Here is a 19,319-nt window from a genome sequence, read left to right as displayed (position 1 = left end):
TAATTTCGATATCAAACAACACCGTTATCTTAAGACCAAAATGGCCAATTTTTTTACTAAACTTCAAAAGTTTCTCACTGGAAAAAAAGTTCCACGGGGATTTTTTCGCTTTTTTTGAACTTAAATGAAAGCTTAAAATGTTCCCAACATTTTAAGGTATGTCTCGCCATATCCTAGCCATAAATGAGATCGTAGCGATCAAAATACTGAAAAAAGTCAATTTTCAAGTAGTGCTATATTCATTGCTAAAAAACAAGTATTACGTCACATTTTATTGCAAAGATGTTAAATAAACTTTTATTTGGTAACACTTCTTCTACAAAACACAAAAAGAATCATGGAAATATCTCTATTCTATTCCATTTTATGGAACCGGCAATAAAAAAGTCAATTTTTCAAAAAAGTCGAATTTCCCAAATTTTGTTTTTGTTGTCCTAATTGCACATGACACACTATAGCCATATTTACGCAACATACCTTATCGTAAAGGAAATTTTCATACCTTTCCAACGATGTATAAAACATTTCTCAACTCGGATTCTATCTACTCTAAAATTCATTTACACTTCATTAAACTCTATATAAAAATGTCTATTTGTGAAATGGAACCTTATATGGGGCCTACACTAAAACATTGATAGATTTGCCCAGGGTTTACAATACAAATGTGTTAGAATAAAAAAAGGTCTCCTGCCAAAGTTTAAAAAAATTGGAATAAAAATATGTGTTTTAGAGCGAAAACACTTCGCATCGGCGTGCGTTTATATGTATATTAGCTACTCCCAAAATAAAAAAGCATTTTAGTTTTGTATTATTTGATTTTATTCTCTACCAAATAATCTAAGGTATCAAAATTTAAAAGCTCTTTAATTTGAATGGCATCGGGATCGTCCTTATCTATATCGTCACATATTTTTGGTAGCCATTTAGTTCTGATGCTGTATAGTACCGGATCAGACGATAACAATAAATATTGAAGTAAATCATAATTTTGGTTAAATTTGGTGCTCTTTCGGGTATTGAAAAGCCGGAACTGTTTAACATCTCTATTACGGGATTCCTGAGCTTCTTCTGTAAGTTCTCCTAACGGAAGTATGTTGTATTCCACAATTTCCTTGCCATGATGTAAGACTTTATGTACTGTCGGTGTTAAAGCTTTCCACGAATATAAATCAGATAAAATGTTTTTTGTGTCATTACTATAAGCTTCAAATTTGGTTGAATTTATCATCTTTTTGCTATTGATTACAGCCAAAATCACTTTGAATCGTCTTAGCAAGTGTTCATCAAGACCGGTTATTTTAGATGTCGATACGGGGTCCTCAAAAAACCGCCTTGCCGAGTTGCCATCATTTGTGCTTCCGTATCCGTAAAGAGGTTTATCTATTATAAGTCCCTTTTGTTTAAACTCCAACTGGATTCGATTCTTCTCTTCCTGCCTCATTTTGTGAAGATCTTGGTTGTTTCTAGCAGAGACATCGCGGTTTCCAGGGCTAGTCCGATATTTAAGGTCATACGATAAATGCAAACAATACTCCATGAATCGAATTCTACAGTGCAGGGGCGAAATACCGAAATTGAGCGCATTTTCGTTTACTAAATTTTCATCAGACTTGTCCTCGAATTGCCCATTCTTCTTGCCACAAATATTGCATCTCCAATTGGACATAACGCCAGTTAATGCGTTTGCCACCTTTCCATCGATCATAGTGAGTTGTAGTTGAAACGAAACTTTTATATTTCTTCCCAATTGGTTTATAACAATCATGGGTAATGCAGCAATTTCTTCCTTTATTTCGTTCCTTTGTATACTCAAACCGAATTGGGCGACATAAATATTTTGACCCAGGTGTTCTATTTATCCATATATCTTGAAATGCATTTTCTTTCGATGATGAAGATTGGTCCTTGTACAATCTCATTCTCAATGGTACTAATGATGCCATGAAAATTGATGCGAAGTTGGTATCTATTTCTGTTTGTTGCTTATATTCGGAAAATCCAGATGATCCATCACAACCCCATTTGCTGATCAAAACCACTTCGGAATTATTACATGTGTTCAACTGTTCTTCAGTAAAATTAGAAATAATTCTAACAGCTGTATTTTCAACAAGATCAGCAAGTTTCACTCTTGCTTTTAATTCGTCCACGTATATATTTGATGGCACCATTTTCGTCCTGGTGTTGTACAATTTATGTTTTGAGGGTAAACAACCCCATCCTTTTTCACGAAGAGCCTTCCTCATTGTTGAGTATTTGTTTCTTGAGAGGCCTAGGTTCAAAATCAGGGCCAGTGCATCTTCCTCCGTGAATTCTGTAGTCGATTTTGGAGTTGGAATACTTTCTACCATTCTCTTTACCCTTTTCGGAGATGCTAATGGTAAAACATCGACAATTCGTCCAACATTTTTTGGTTGTGTTTTTAACAATGCTGTTTTGAACGTATCTTTTATTAAATTTGGCGGATGTGCCGCCAATAGTTCCTCTTGTTTTTTCTTTTTGGTTTTCTCCGTAACTTCGTCGTATGCTTTGCTAGGCCGGCCGGGAATCAGCGGTTTAATTTCAATAAGTAGATCCGATTTCAGCCACTTCTCATACATTTTGAAAAACTTGATTTTTGCGAATGAACATTCTGGCAACCTTCTCTCAAATGATTTGTAGAATTTTTCAAGTTTGTCTAAAGCGTCTTTATTTAGCCTTATTCCATATATGTGGTCCAAAGTGTAAACAAGTTCCTTAAATGACTCCGTGTATGATTTGGAATCATTTTTGATGTCCCATACAATTTTCGAAAGAGTGGAATACTTCAGTATGACTTCCATAACTTATAAATGTCCTTTACGCCTCTACAAAATATAATGAAGAAAATTTGGATTTTGTTCAAATATTTATGCAATATATTCACAATTAATGACCCATTTCAGGTATCAGACGCAATCGTAAAAAGGGGTCCAAAGTGCCTCTTTTTACTTACTCTTCTATAATTATTTACCTGGACTCGAATTTGGTTAAAAAAAATGACAATGAATTTTTTATGGGTAGGTTTTTTCACATTCATTGATACGGTGGATTTCCTGGGAATTCGACATAGCGAAACAGGTAACATTTGTCTGCATCAAATCTTAACACAAATATATATATATATGCAGGTATATTTCTAGGTTACTTTTTATTCAAAAATCATCAGCTTACATTAAAAATAGATGTAGGTACTATACAAACGCACGCCGATGCGAAGTGTTTTCGCTCTAAAACACATATTTTTATTCCAATTTTTTTAAACTTTGGCAGGAGACCTTTTTTTATTCTAACACATTTGTATTGTAAACCCTGGGCAAATCTATCAATGTTTTAGTGTAGGCCCCATATAAGGTTCCATTTCACAAATAGACATTTTTATATAGAGTTTAATGAAGTGTAAATGAATTTTAGAGTAGATAGAATCCGAGTTGAGAAATGTTTTATACATCGTTGGAAAGGTATGAAAATTTCCTTTACGATAAGGTATGTTGCGTAAATATGGCTATAGTGTGTCATGTGCAATTAGGACAACAAAAACAAAATTTGGGAAATTCGACTTTTTTGAAAAATTGACTTTTTTATTGCCGGTTCCATAAAATGGAATAGAATAGAGATATTTCCATGATTCTTTTTGTGTTTTGTAGAAGAAGTGTTACCAAATAAAAGTTTATTTAACATCTTTGCAATAAAATGTGACGTAATACTTGTTTTTTAGCAATGAATATAGCACTACTTGAAAATTGACTTTTTTCAGTATTTTGATCGCTACGATCTCATTTATGGCTAGGATATGGCGAGACATACCTTAAAATGTTGGGAACATTTTAAGCTTTCATTTAAGTTCAAAAAAAGCGAAAAAATCCCCGTGGAACTTTTTTTCCAGTGAGAAACTTTTGAAGTTTAGTAAAAAAATTGGCCATTTTGGTCTTAAGATAACGGTGTTGTTTGATATCGAAATTAGCCAAATTAGCACTTAAAACTTTTCTTAATACCTCGACTTTGTGAAAATGGAAAGAAATGATAATGCTTTGATGGCCAAAGTTTGCGAAAACTTAAAGGAAATGGGAGTATCTTTTTTGAAAAATTTTGCAATTTTTTGACAAAAAAAATATTTTTCATATTGAAAACGATGCCATTTTTAAACCGCCAAAGATATTCACGTGATTCCTTATGCACACATATGCTGGCATAATTTGTGTGAAGTATGAAGTTTATAGCTTTAAAATTGACGGAGTTATTTAAAAAACACTGAAAAAAACCAAGGCCAAATTTTCATATTTTAAAATTAAACAATTCATAACTCCTTAACAGTACACGATGGCATGGTACTTTATGCATAAGTTTTTTAGATCTTGTCAAGCTCTTTCTCTAGAGTCCTAAATCATGTAAATCGGTTGAGTAGATCAAAAGTTATGGCCCCCAGAAGCTTGGAGAAGTCAAAAGTGGTCAACTTTCACACCCTGTAGCTCACCCTGTATTAAAGATATGGACCAACAACAGCACTTTTCTGAAAGCCTATGTCCTCCTCTACAAATGTCTAGAACATTTTGTATGGCTAAAATCAACAGATAAAAAGTTGTAGACTTATTTCCAATTTTTTTGCCATTTGGCCCACTGTGCGTCATCAGTATACGCGACCACTTTTACTGCTTTTTCTTCCAGAGACAATAATATATTGTTAATGGCTATATTCCAAAGTAGAGGAAACAATAACCTCCTGGAGGGGTTCCCCTGCTGACCCATCTTTTTAGATTTACTGAACACAGGTCTGCCGTAATGCACCTTAAGTAAGAAAGTTAATAACAAACCTTTAATACGATAAGGTTGTTGCCCACAAACTCCTTCATTGTTGACGTCGGTTTTACATTATTGAAAGCAATGTCAAGTAATGCTACCATTGTATGTTCCTTGACTGCGCAGGTGACTAGGTAGTAAAGGGCTGTTTCAGTGGACTTGTCCTTAATATATGCATGCTGTTGCCGAGATATGATATGTTTCTATCCACCTCTCCAGAGTCTTCAGCATAAAGAATGACAGACTAAGAGGACGAAAATCTTTCGCATTCGTATGGTAAGGTTTTCCTGTTTTTGGAATGAAAATTACCTTTGTGTCCCTCCATCCCATAAGCCAACGAGCCAGTGTGTCTGACACAGCTTGTACTTCCGCCGGCGATACATCATCAAGATCTGGTACTAAAAGGAGTCGAAACTTTTTATCGCCTAAAGGATTTCGACTCACGACCTGTGAGAACCTCTTCAGGCGCCATGTTGTCCGTTGCAGAGTTTCCCAGGAAATGTGTTTCAACTAGTAGTTCTAATGTTTCCTCACTAGACATTGTTCATACATTCTCTGACTTCTGAATGTATCCCACCGTAATAGGTCTCGAGGACAAGATGTTCCATGGACTAGAAGCCTCAGATGTCAGATCTTCCACGGAGCTGCAGAATTCCACCCAGATTTTGTTCTGTGCCTTTCTCAGCTCGCCCTTGTATTTCCTTGGCTCAGCTTTATACACGTCCCAATCGTGTGGTGCCCTTGTGGCTTTCGTCCTGTTGAAGAGTTTTTCTACAACCCTTCCTTAGACCAACCAGTTCTGGGGTCCATCACGGTGGTCGCTGTTTGCCCTTGGCTTGGCAGTAGGACATACTGACACAAGCGAGTCATTCAGGGTCTTTATGATCCGCTTGACCATTATGTCTGTCCTCCGTAGTTTCCACTTCCTTTTTTGGTCTAAAAGGGTATATATGTTGTTGTAGCAGTTTATTGTGTTCTATCTTTCGTCTGCTTGATTCTGTTGAGTGTCAAAACCCAGGAACTCTGCGACTAAGATGGGGTGCGTCCACTGGGATCTGGGTCTGAGTCGAGTGGGTCTGGCCGGGCAGTTAAACAGGTGACGTGTATCGTGCGGTCCCTGGTTACAGTCGGGACATACATCTTGCACGTCGGCATCAATCCTAGTTCGGTGGGAATTGAGGCGGCTGCATCTGCCGGAACGCAATTGAGCCAGAACTACTCTGGTTTGCCGGGGGAGGTCGATTTCTTCAGGTGCAGTGGGTGGCGGTCGTTCTCCAAGGACTACATTCACCCGGTAGCCAATTACTGCATCTGCTACCGTGTCTGCACGAATGTTGTTTAGACCCACTTGATATGCCGCTTGATCTAAATAGAGGTTCTCTCTTGTAGCGGTGAGCCTCACGGTCAGCTCACTCACAGTCAGCTCAGTATTCACCTCACGCGTATTTGTATTGAACAATGTGGCTAAAGATTTGGTGGCGGATATCTTTAGATTTCTTGCAGTCGTGATTATGTGCCGAAATCTATCCTAATGCATGGCTCATTATCTGCTATCCCGTTGAAAAGACGAATATGGGGGATTGACTATGTCCATCTCGGTTGTTGTTGTTGTAGCCACATTGCATGTATTGCATTGCATAAGATGACTAAACTCGTCCCGGTCCATAGGACCGATCGCTGCGGGAACGAAATGGTCGCTGGTTATTTGAAGGCGCCAAAAGAACTCGCCTTGTCATATCGAGCATCTTAGGCACTCAGTATTTTAGCAAGAGCCGGTGCCGCCCGGCCTCTCACTGAGACTCTCCACTCAATGCCGCTGATTGTCCGCGACTGCATCCCACATCCTCAACCTATGGAGGCGTTTGGTGGATCTGCTTCTCGTAATAACTACATATAACCACCACACAGATCGGAGCTCACAGTTCCAGCCTGTGTGGTGTTCATAGTTATCCCATGACGGGATAACTATCGGTCCTCTCCCTAGCAGTAACGTCATTTATTGTTTTGTTTGATTACGTTTTGTTTATGTGTAGCTCAAATTAGGATTACCCAACTTCGGCATCTAAAATTTCAAAATTTTGATATACCCTATTTCTCACTTAAGACTGATAACGAATTCAACATGAAACATTGAATGTTTTGGTGCAATGAACTTTCCGACCATTTTTTTTTTGTATTCTTCCTACCTACCTTCATCTGAAACAAAAAAAAATGGACGTATGTGTGTCTGAACAAATTTAGGTTATCTCAAACACAAGAAAATGCTCAAAACCAAAGAGATGACATACATAGAGCTCTTGCCTAACAATGAGAACTGTCGTCGGCGTCTTCATGTCTGGCAGCAATTCAAGAATTCATAATTAGCTCATACTTGACTTGCTCAATTTTCTAAATGGTATTTCTCTTTTTTAATTTTCGAATTAAGTGTTAGTTAAAGAAAAGACAAAACTAAAACGAAAACACAAAGCTTTTGCAAAAAATTATTTTCTTCGCCATTAAAGTTAAAGAAAAATTTTGATTTTCTTGTTTTTTTTTTTTATAAATATTTATGAATATAACCTATATTTAAATAACTGTAGAAAAGGAATAGAAATTTATAAAAAACTTACATTCAGATGTGCATATTGGTCATGTGATTCATTTGCGGGTGGCTTAAATTTGCCACAACAGAAGTTGCAGCAACAACAACAACAGCAGCAGCAACAGCAACCTGTGATAAGTGTACAACAAATAACCAAAGCCTGCGGAGAATTAAGGAAACCATGTCAATGTAATCTTTGCCAAAAAGGAAGAGAATGAGGGTATTCCAATCTTCTTACCTTAACTGCTGGTGATGTTACAACAAAGTATGCATTGACATTCTCCTCGCCAAATTGTTCGGCAATGTATAGACCTAATGAACCATAATTATCATAGATATTTCGTTTTGTTTGATCACTTAAAATCGAATGTGCACGATTGACTTCCTTAAACTGCAGAGTGGGAATGGAAAATGAACAAAAGTGAAGTGTATGTGGTATTATCTATAAACTTACCTTTTCGGCAGCATCAACATTGTCGGGGTTTTTATCTGGATGGTATTTTAAAGCAAGTTTTCTATAAGTCTTTTTAATATCTTCAGCTGTTGCTGTTTTAGGAAGTCCTAATATTTCATATAGGGAATCGCCCGATGTTCTGTAATAAAATAAATGCAAAGAAAGAAACAAAAATTATTAAAATGGAAACTAGAATGAAATAGTTATAAAAATGAAATAGGTATAAAAAAAATTAGTTTTTATTGAAGCAGCAGTTATCTGAGACTCAGGTTAAGAGAAGGGCTCAGCACAACCCGGAGACAGGATCAATTCTTTAATAGTTGATGTTTTTCATTGAGTGTGGCGAAGGAATGGTAGTGGCAAAATAAATGTTGCTACACATGCAAAAGTCGTTGTATGGAATACCCATTCTATATAGATCAGCAGAAGAGTCGACGATGAAGAATGTAACTTAGTTTTATGAATTTATCAACATGATGTTGTTGTAGCCACATTTTCATGTGGAGGTGGCGATCCTCGTCAAGCTCCTTTAGGTGAGCAAGTTTATTACGGCCCAAGGGGCCCATATCGAGCATCATAGGCACTCACTATTTGTGCAACAGCCGATGCGGTCGGGCCTCTCACTGTGACTCTCCGCTCGATACCGCTGATTGTCCGCGTCTGCCGTTGCAGCTACTCCGTATGGATCATTCAACTATCTGCAACCTGTGAACGCGCCCGATAGCTAACAACTAAGCTTCTCGTGGCAGCATTGAACCCCACACAGATCAGACCTCAATGTTCCAGCCAGTGTGGTGCTTAAAGCTATGCCGTGCCGGGTCACAACATCCGAAAGCTAGTATAATGGATTACGATGGGGAAGAAGTAGAGGACCACGCCAGCTGGTTTTGACTGTATACCTGTGACTACGATTGTTGTTCTGTCACGGTCTTACAGGCGGAGATGCGTGCAATTATGCAAATGTTAATTTGCCCATGAACATTCCATTTAGGAACAGCAGCAGATACTCACATATCAATGAATGCTGTCCGATAAGGGGCCTCCTAAATTTCAGCTCCACGAACTTGCACCAATTCAATATTTTAGATTATTTTGTGTGGTTAAAAACTCTTTTAAACTGGAATCCTAGAATACCAAAATATTCTACAAAAATTTTTGCCGGGAAATTCTACTATAGTCCCCTGAACACACCAAAACCAAAAACATATATGGAAGCTAATCAGCCTATAGACCGAATTAGATCATACTTGTGGTAGTTGTTGAGACTCTTAACAGATATCATCATGCAAAATTTCAGACAAATCGGGTAATAATTGCGGCCTCTGGAAACTCAAGAAGTTAAATCGGAAGATCGGTTTATATGAGAGCTATATCAGGTTATAGAGCGAATTGTACCATACTCCACTTTTTTATATTACACTCAAATATACGACTGTATAAAATTTTAGAGCTTTATATTAACTTTTACTATTTTATGTCCAGGGAATACACTAAGAGGCAACATGGTGCAGCGTACCGCAGTGCGACACCGCTTTGGGGACAATCCCCAGCAGCCGGTTGTACGTTCCGGATTGACCCGATGGAGTTCTTTATCGGCAAGAGCTGCCACCTCAGTATATAACACACTGCTACAAGATTTCACATGGCATAGGAGAAGTTTTTACATGGCATAGTACCTCACAAATGCCGCCAGCATTAGGAGGGGATAACTACCGCTGGAAATTTAGGTCTGACATTGTCGCAAGGATTCGAACCCAGGCGTTCGACGACATAGGTGGACACACTAACCTCTGCGCTACCTTAGCCTCCTTCGAGTAATTATAGATTGCATAAAATGGTGGGGGGTTTACACGAGACTCGCCTCATCCACTCCCAATCATCTCTATTATGCTACGATTAAACCATTCTTTGTGGTTTTGACGATTTCGAAAAATTTGTTGGGGAACTGAAGAGTTTAGAATGCGCAGAACATTTCCATTTATAAAAGTGAGTTGTTCATCAACTGTAATTAAATGAAACATTTGACTCCAGTCTATGTTGAAAAACTCTGATAAGAGTACAGAATAAACCAGTTTTTTAAAAAAGTACAAGTAACAAGGTTCTGCTGGGATATCGTAAGACAAAAAGATTAAATCATGTTTGGCGAAACAAGGAGAACTCAGCTGGCCATATAGCAAAACATTGTTAGTGTTATTGACTATATAGTAGTGTAGTGGACGCGATTGCCCGGCTTTCGCGTCCAACAGATACCGGTACTTAGGTGGAGACACAATATCAGACATTAACCAACTTAGGGGAGTGGCATTGAAAACAATTCGGGATTTTGCAAGTAGCACGGAATTCCTAACTTAAAATTTTCTTTTTAGAGGTTACTTTATAGTTTTTAAAGCGCACAACAAACCAATTACTAGCTTAGGTGCATGTCCATAGTGGCATGGGGCGGATTAATATCTGCACCCTTGTTTCAACCTAATCTATTGACTATAAAAATGTTAAGTAAGGTATTACTACTTGAGGTATAATGGGTAGGTATGGAATTGCTCACGTTGTATAAACCAATAGAGTTAAATGCATCTGTGAGCTCAGATTCCTTTAGCTCATGTATGAGGTTATCAAATTTAATGTACCGGTTTGGTCTATAATCCATCCAACGCATCCAACGAGTAATTTCCGATTATTTATCCTTGATTCTAGAAATACTGTCTCAATTTTCTCTTGTTCCTCTGATTTTCTGATGGTCCTACAATTCATTTCATTTTTAGCATATATAGCTACACCACCTCCAAAAAAACATCTGTCAATTCTGAAAAAATTGTTGCCGTCGACCTTTATCATATTGTCGGTAATTGATTCTGTGAACCAAGTTTCAGACACGCATATAATATATCCACATTTAACTGTTCGAAGATGTATCTAAATTCATCTATTTTGTTTTTTAAACTTTGGGCATTGATATGACAGATGTTAAGGCCAACATTTTGTTTCGACATAATGCGAATTAGACACCGCAATACGTCATTGGAACTCGATGTTTTATTTAAAATCGACATATATGTGAAAAACAGGCAACGCAAGCTTTGCAATATGGTAATATTGGGTTGCCCAAAAAGTAATTGCGGATTTTTCATATAGTCGGCGTTGACCAATTTTTTCACAGCTTGTGACTCTGTAATTGCATTCTTTCTTCTGTCAGTTATCAGCTGTTACTTTTAGCTTGCTTTAGAAAAAGAGTGTAAAAAAAGTATATTTGATTAAAGTTCATTCTAAGTTTTATTAAAAATGCATTTACTTTCTTTTAAAAAATCCGCAATTACTTTTTTGGGCAACCCAATAGTATAGACATATTAATAGGACTGATTTAACAAAAAAATCGATAGGGCAAAAGTTTAAAAAGATTTTAGTAAAATAAAATTTAATTATTCTCATTAGCTGCTGACTGAAAAAACTGATTCAATTCAGCAATATTTTCTATCAAAACGGGATTAGAATTTACTCCTGGCTTTATATAGATCAAACCAAGATATGAGTAGGCAGTTGAAATAAATTTACGTTTTTTAATGTTTATTGCAACTCGCAGTATTTGAAAATCGAATATATATATCAGAATCGAAACCAATATTATGTAGCCGTGGCTGAGCTTTATACTTTTTCCTGAAGTCCGAGATCATTTTTAAAATATTATTCTCCTTAAACGGCGTATAGTACCATCCAGGGGATAGTTGCCGTTTTTATTTTGTACGCGATATATAACTTTCTGCGGTGGCGTAGAAATGTTCAGAGCGTTGCATATACCATCAATGTCATGGGAATGCCATTGATGCAAAGGTCGCACGAAACGATCAAATTATCTTGCCTCTGAACTTAAGTCTTAAGGTTCTTTATTTCGCTACTCATCATTCCAATATCATCGCACCCTGTTTCAATATTATTAACCCTCTCATGTAGTTCATGTACAGTTTTCTTCAGTTTCTGTATATGAGAGTTTGATGAGTTTAAGAGGTTAGCTGTATTAGATGTTAGTCCCACTTGATATCAGGGACCACACGTCACCTAAAATATGTTGCGTGGGTACCAACATATTCGTGCCTTGAACCTTGTAATGAATTCGACATTTCGCTAGAACAACTCTTTGGGTTCGAAGGAAAGAGTCCGTCGGATTTCGGAATTATTTAATAGGCAATAGGAAATCAGTACTAGGCTATGGGCGATAATAAACTGAATAAACGGGCCCGAATCCGTCCAATTAGTTGTACGTTATCGCAATGATTGTAAGACATAATTAAATCGAATAAAATCAAATAGGCCGATATTCCAAAAATACGGTGTTTTCTTATTTCTAAATTAAAATGAAATTCCAACTACCGACCTAACTGTTATATAGCTCAACTATGAAAATTGTAAACCCCATAGCACGTTACCACCTTCTTCCCCTCTTTACCATTCTCAATGAATCATAGTAATTAAAATACAAAATTACATAGAGAAGTACTTTCATGGCCATGCAATTGGGGTATTTGTCATGCAATTGTAACGCAAAAGCAAACAGTGAAAGAAGGGTCATTTTCCATATTGACATTGAAAAGGCAATTGGATTTTTAGTTCCTAAACACATTGTTGTCTTTTTTTCAACAAATGAGTGAAAAGTATGCATATTTTTTTCCTAGTTTAAGGTTGTATGTATGTGATTTACCGAGAGCATGTTTAGATTGTACTCATACGTATGTATGTTTTGGGGTGGTAATCTAACCTTGAGATGCCATCAGTAGCAACCACAGCACAGTCAATCAGGGTCATGTTAAAATAGGTCACGAAAATGTTTGTGAATGAAAGATAGTTTTCGATGTGTATTGTGAAAATAAATAAGATTTGAAGTAGTTCTAAAAGGGTAAATATACTTCATACCTACAAAATTTCAATAAAGCCATCTAAGAAAATAAAATTCAAACGACATTTTTTTTATGAAAATAGGTAGTTTTTCTTCACGTCCGTATTCCTAAATGTCTCATCATTCTCCACTTTTGTCCCTTATACACATGCAATATAGCCGAAGGTCATACTTGTCTTCTTGCTTTCCCTCAATATTAACTTTGTCATCATAATATGCCTATATGACTTTAAAAACCCCATGGGTATTCAATCGAATTGAATTGGTAAAAAGAATAAAAAATTTAATAAACACAAAATAAAATAAAAATATATAAACCAATTTAATTTATATATTAAAATAAAAAAATTTTAAAAGTAAAATTACTAAATTAAAAAATAATACAAATACAAAAAACCGCCAATGAATCATTTATTTTCAAAATAAAATTTTCCCATATACTTGACCATTCTTTTGCCCAATATATTTTCAACTCCAAAACTTTTTCTGCAAAAAGTTGACTTTCAAACGCCATTTAGTGCAATACCCTTGCAAAGAGTTTATAATCATTTGTAAACCTTTGGGGGAATCAGATAGAATTACTTTGTCATCTCCGTAAAGTAATACTTTAATATTACAACCTACGACGCTGACCCCACCCGGTAATTCATCCGGTAGATCGTTGATGTATAATGAAAACAGTGTCGGACTTAGAATACATCCCTGTTTCACACCCGAATTTATTATACAGATCTTGAAATATATTCTTATTATCTTCGTACATAAACCCATACCTGATAATTTGTAAAAAAAAGGCTGTTTCTAGGTATCAAATTGAATGCTCTCGATAAATCGACGAAAATTGAGACGACACACAGTCTTCACAAGGTTAAAAATGTTATCAACCGTTAAATATTCCTTCCTAAAACCTGCTTGAAATTCGTTAAGAATGTTTTCACGATCCAGCCAACCTGTAATACGATTATAGGATGGTATTGAAAAATTTCCAGATTGTATCCATGAGCGATAGTCCTCTATAATTTGAAGCAATGTTAGTACCACCTTGTTTAAAAAGGGGAATCATCAATCAATCAATCAATATTGATTTTGCGAAGGATATTGGTATATCCACATGTTAAAAAATCCTAGTAAAAATAAGGAGAACATCTTTCAAAAAATTTAAGGGAAGCATATTTATAAAACTCGTAGGGTATGCCGTCCTGCCCTGGTGATTTGTTTGTCTCTAGCTTTCTAATGGCATTGAGTAATTCGAGGAATTATATAGGGGAATCTAGGAAGGGGTCCAATAAAAAGGGTATACACCAGCTCACTGCTTGCTCCTCATCCGTATACTGCAAAATCTGTTCAAAGTGGCATCTGTATTAGTCTGCATTTACGATTACCTCTATCGGGAGATCGGTTTATATGGATGCTGTATGAGGTTGTGAGCCGGTTTAGACCATACTTAGCACAGTTATTGGGAGTCAAAAATAAAATGCAAAATTTCAGCCAAATCGCTTAATAATTGCGACGGCTCAAGAAGTCAAATCGGGATATTTGTTATATGGGAGCTATATCAGGTTATGGACCTATTTGGACTGTACTAGGCACAGTTGTTGGAGGTCACTACAGAACAAGCCAAATCGGACGAAAATTGCGGCTTCCAGGGGCTCAAGAAGTCAAATCGGAAGATCGGTTTATATAGTAGCTATATCCAAATCGGAATCGATATGGCCCATTTGCAATCCCCAACGATGTACATCAAGCGGCTAGCTTTACGCGTTCAACCGCTGGAGTGATTTCGACATACGGACGAACATGACTAGATCGACTCACAGTGTCGAGACGATCCAGAATATAAATACTTTATGGGGTCGCATATCAATATTTCAAGATGTTACAAACGGAATGACTAGATTAGTATACCCCCACCCATCCTATGGTGGTGGGTATAAAAAGTTTAAAAAGAAATAGCTGCAGTATTCTCATATTGAAAGGTTATTCTTTGGCAATTGAAGATTGTGTGGGAGCAAGTTTTGGCTTTGTGTGTGTTACTCATGCTTGATGTGTTTTTTAGGAGATGCTGACTAACTAACTGACTAATGCACGCCATATCGACTGATATTTTTAAAGGGTTTTAGTTGGTTTGCCTTCTTTTTCGAAATAGAAACAAAACCCATTGGTCCAAGCTGGGAAAAAAATCTAACAAGAAATTAAATAATTTTGTGACCAAATAAAAAGAAGCGCAAAGAAAACAACAATTTTAACAAATCAAATATCAAAGATGGGTTCTAAATCATATTTTTCGACAAGTAAAAGCGTTCTAAGTTCGGTTTATGTGAGAGCGATATCCAAAATATCTGTGCAAAATTTAAAGCGGCTAGCTTTGCGCGTTCGACCGCTATCGTGATATCCACAGACGGACGGATATGGCTAGATCGGCTCAGAATGTGGAGACGACCAAGAATATATATACTTAATGGGGTCTTAGATCAATATTTCGAGGTGTTACAAACGCAATGACTAAATTAGTATATGGTGGTGGGTATACAAATGTTTTTATAAAAATTCCATTCCTAAGAATCTATCCGCCCTTATATTCATCTAAGCAGTAGTTTTTTGCGGTATTTGTTGGTGGTGGATATCTAAGAACGATACATTAAGCCTTTTCACATGGTCAACCGTGAATACAAGCGCGTAAGCAGATATGCCTTTTATCGATATATCTGCATAGTTTTTGTGTTTGCCGCAAGGGAGGAGGGCGGTTCATGAGAATTTATCGCTCCATCCATATCGCAATACTAACCAATGAAAGTGAGGTCGGGGATTCCCTTGATACACATAGCAATGTCCATGTATAATAAAAACACGTGTCTACCCACACATGCTCATGAGTTAATAATAAGTGGAAATGATTTGGGTGGTCACCACAAACTTGTTTTTAAGTTCACATTTTTCTGATATAAATGCAAATCAAATAATAGTAATATATACAAATCGCAATATATTGCTATAGAAATACATTGTTCGTACTACATTCAGTATATTTGGCATTGTGTATTGTAGAAATTTGCCAAGGCAATTCACTTCAATTAAAGTTTTTTTTTCACTATCCTTTCTTAATGTTGTTGCTTTTTTATTTGAATCCTTGCATTTTTATTATGGATGTTAGCAAACTTACATAGAATGCCTATGTATGTGTATGCATGTATTTTGTTTTAAGTTAAATTGAGTCACACATCATAACGGTTCGTAATACAAACATACAGCGGTCAAAAAAAGTATTCATCATTAGCAAAATTGATAATAAATTCACTTATTTTGGGTAATTGAAGAAAATTTAAAGTAAACAAATAATGCAGTTTTATGCAATAGTTTATTTTTCGTAATATGTTTTAAAATAAATTCAAAAAATAAATTTAATTAGCGCAAAAAATGCAATTTTATATAATAACACGAAAAACAGAACAAAAAAAGTATTCATCATTGATGTGCTATCATCAAAGTCAAATTCAAATATTATTTGGGAATCCCCCTTTTCTGTTTTATTTAGTAAAGGAGGCTTTGCCCTTGACAGCAAATATTTAATTTCATTGAAAATATAGTTTTTGTCAAAATGGGTCGTAAGCAAAACGAGGTTTCTGATGAGGTAAAAGTTTTGATAATAAAACACCACAGGAATGGTTTAACTCAAAAAACTATCAGTGAAATATTAAATAGACCACGATCTACTATACAATCCATCATCAGAAAGTGGACAGAAACGAAAACTGTTGACAATAAACCAAGATCTGGTCGACCAAAAGCACTTTCAGTTGGAGATGTGCGTTGGCTAGTGCGGCAAGTTCAGAAAACTCCGAAGACAAATGCGACCATTCTTCGTAAAAACACTATGGAATATTTAGGGAAGGAAGTTACTACACAAACAATTCGAAATACACTCAAAAGGCATAGTTACAGAGGAAGAACTGCACGTAAGAAGCCCTTTATAAATAAAATAAACCGAGTGAAAAGGCTAAACTTCGCAAAAATGTATGTAAAACAGCCCGAATCATTTTGGAAAACAGTCATTTTTGCAGACGAGAGCAAGTTTAATCTTTTTGGGTGCGATGGAAAGGTCATAGTGTACAGAAAACCAAATACAGAGCTTGAAGAACGAAACACAGTTGCTACTGTAAAACATGGTGGAGGTGGTTTAATGGTTTGGGGGTGTATGGCGGCCTCAGGAGCGGGAAATCTTGAAATTATTAATGGAGTAATGGATCATAAGTATTACATTGACATTTTAAAGAGGAATTTAAAAGATAGTGCTGTAAAACTTGGGCTTGGTAATAACTTTCAATATTATCAAGATAATGACCCCAAACATTCTGCTTTAAATACCAAGATGTGGATGCTGTATAACTGCCCCAAAGTCATTAAAACTCCTCCTCAAAGTCCCGACTTGAACCCAATTGAACATCTTTGGGAACATCTCGAACGCAAATTGAGAACGCGCAATTTTTCGAGCAAGAGTCAAATGCAACAGGTGATAATGGAAGAATGGACTAATATAGACCAAAATATAACCGCTAAATTAGTCCAATCGATGTCAAACCGTTTAAAAGAAGTTATAAGACGCGGTGGTCGAATAACAAAGTATTAATTTTTTTAAATTATGTTATTTATTTTTTTGTTTTTTTGCAATGATGAATACTTTTTTTGTTTAATTTTTTGTGTTCAGCTGTAAAATGGCCCTTTTTGTTCCAATAAATACTATTTTTTTCTTTAAAAACAATGAAATTGTGTACATATATATCACACAAGCACTACTGCATCATTAGTTTAATATGTTTTTATTCCAATTGTCTTTTGTAGACTTATTAAAAAAAAACATTGAATGATGAATACTTTTTTTGACCGCTGTATATTTTCATTTTGGCTAGATTTACCTCGGCATAAAGCCAAATAACAAATTTGAATCTAAGAGACTTTAAGCAAACAAAAAATCCCAGCCAGGGTGTTTCCAATAGCGAATATATAGTCATGTTTTTACTGTAGACCGGCTTTCGCGGCTAACAGACAACGGCACTTAGATGTGGAACAATACCAGATCCCGGCACGCGATAGCTGTGAGCTCAAGACAGGCTAAAGCATTGAGGTCCAATCTGTATGGTGTTCATTGCTGGCACGAGAAGCTTAGCTGCGAGCTACCGGGCGAGTCCGCAGGTTGCGGATAGTGGAATGATCCATGCGGAGTAGCTGCAATGGCAACCACGGATAATCAATGGTGTCGAGCGGAGTCTCAGCGAGAGGCCGGGCGGCACCGGCTCTTGCATAGTACTGACTGCCTATGATGCTCGATATGACAAGACGAGTTAATACCGCGTACCCGCGGCGATCGGTCCTTTGGACCGGAAGCAGCTTGCTCACCTACAAGAGATTGACGAGGATTGTCACCTCCACATGAAAATGTGGCTACAACAACAACAACAATACCAGACATGAACTGACTTAGGGACGTGGTATGGAAAACAATTTGAAATTTTGTTATTAGCACAGAATTCCTGACTTAGGTTTGCTTTTTCGAGGTTACTTTTTAGTATTTAGTATGTCCATAGTGGCATGGGGTGGATTAATATCCGCGTCCTCTTTACAACCTAAACTGTGCAGACGTTTAACTTCCAATTAAAACAAAGTTCGTTTATAATAACGTTACTCCACAATGATTTATTGATCTATTTATTTGCACCTTACAACTCACTAACTACTGTTTACTGTTACGTTTACAATACGTGTACTCAAACAAGACTCACTTGTGTTGCGTTATATAACTTATGTTGGCCACATCGATATATACCTCGAAATATTGACCTGCGACCCTATTAAGTACATATATTCTTGATCGTCTCGACATTCGGAGTCGATCTAGCCATTTCCGTCCGTCTCCGCCTCTGTCGAAATCACAAAAGCGGGCGAACGCGTAAAGCTAGCCGCTCGAAATTATGTACAGATACATCTTATTGATGTAGGTCATTGGGGATTGCAAATGGGCTATATCGGTTCAGATTTGGATATAGCCCTCATACAAACCGATTCCCGGATTTGATTTCTTGAGCCCTTAGAAGCCCACAATTAATTCCAACATCCGTGCCAAACCGATCCACGGTTTTGTCAGGAGCCTCATTTTTCATCCGATTTGGCTGAAATTTGGCACAAGAACTTCTGTTATGAGTTCCAACGTCTGTGCCAAGTATGACTCGAATGAGTTTATAGCCTTCATAAAAACCAATACCCGGATTTGACTTCTTGAGCCCGTAGAAACCTCAATTTTTACCTGATTTGGCACAAAGGCTTGTGTTATGACTTCCAATTTCAGTGCCAAGTGTGACCCTTTCAGAATGTCCAAGAGCGTCTCCAAATGCGTTTATCTCAAAATCAAGTGGCGTATAGAACAAGATAGCATTACACCGACGATTTATCGAACATTCGAACAGGAAAGGGGTGGAGTTAATTCTTTCAAATTATAACAACAAAACAAAAAACTTCCAATAAAACAGTGACAACAAAGAACAATAAAGAAATTCTAGAGAATACTCAAAATTATACGTGGTGATATTCCC

General features: G+C 36.6%; 1 protein-coding gene across 5 annotated transcripts in view; it reads right to left on the bottom strand.

Moving 5' to 3' along the window:
* Window positions 1-19,319, bottom strand: part of LOC106091567 (dnaJ homolog subfamily C member 5 homolog) — a 97,817-nt gene that overhangs the window by 41,482 nt on the left and 37,016 nt on the right. For all 5 annotated transcript variants that reach the window (XM_059360735.1, XM_059360736.1, XM_059360738.1 and 2 more), the window contains exons 2-4: window positions 7,854-7,992; window positions 7,638-7,790; window positions 7,428-7,559 (exon numbers count right to left, since the gene is read on the bottom strand). In XM_059360735.1, coding sequence (XP_059216718.1) covers window positions 7,428-7,559; window positions 7,638-7,790; window positions 7,854-7,992 — 424 coding nt within the window. The remainder of the gene's footprint in view (window positions 1-7,427; window positions 7,560-7,637; window positions 7,791-7,853; window positions 7,993-19,319) is intronic.

The sequence above is a fragment of the Stomoxys calcitrans genome, chromosome 1, assembly GCF_963082655.1.
Source record: "Stomoxys calcitrans chromosome 1, idStoCalc2.1, whole genome shotgun sequence".
NCBI lineage: Eukaryota > Metazoa > Arthropoda > Insecta > Diptera > Muscidae > Stomoxys > Stomoxys calcitrans.
This window is presented reverse-complemented; position numbering and strand designations above follow the sequence as displayed.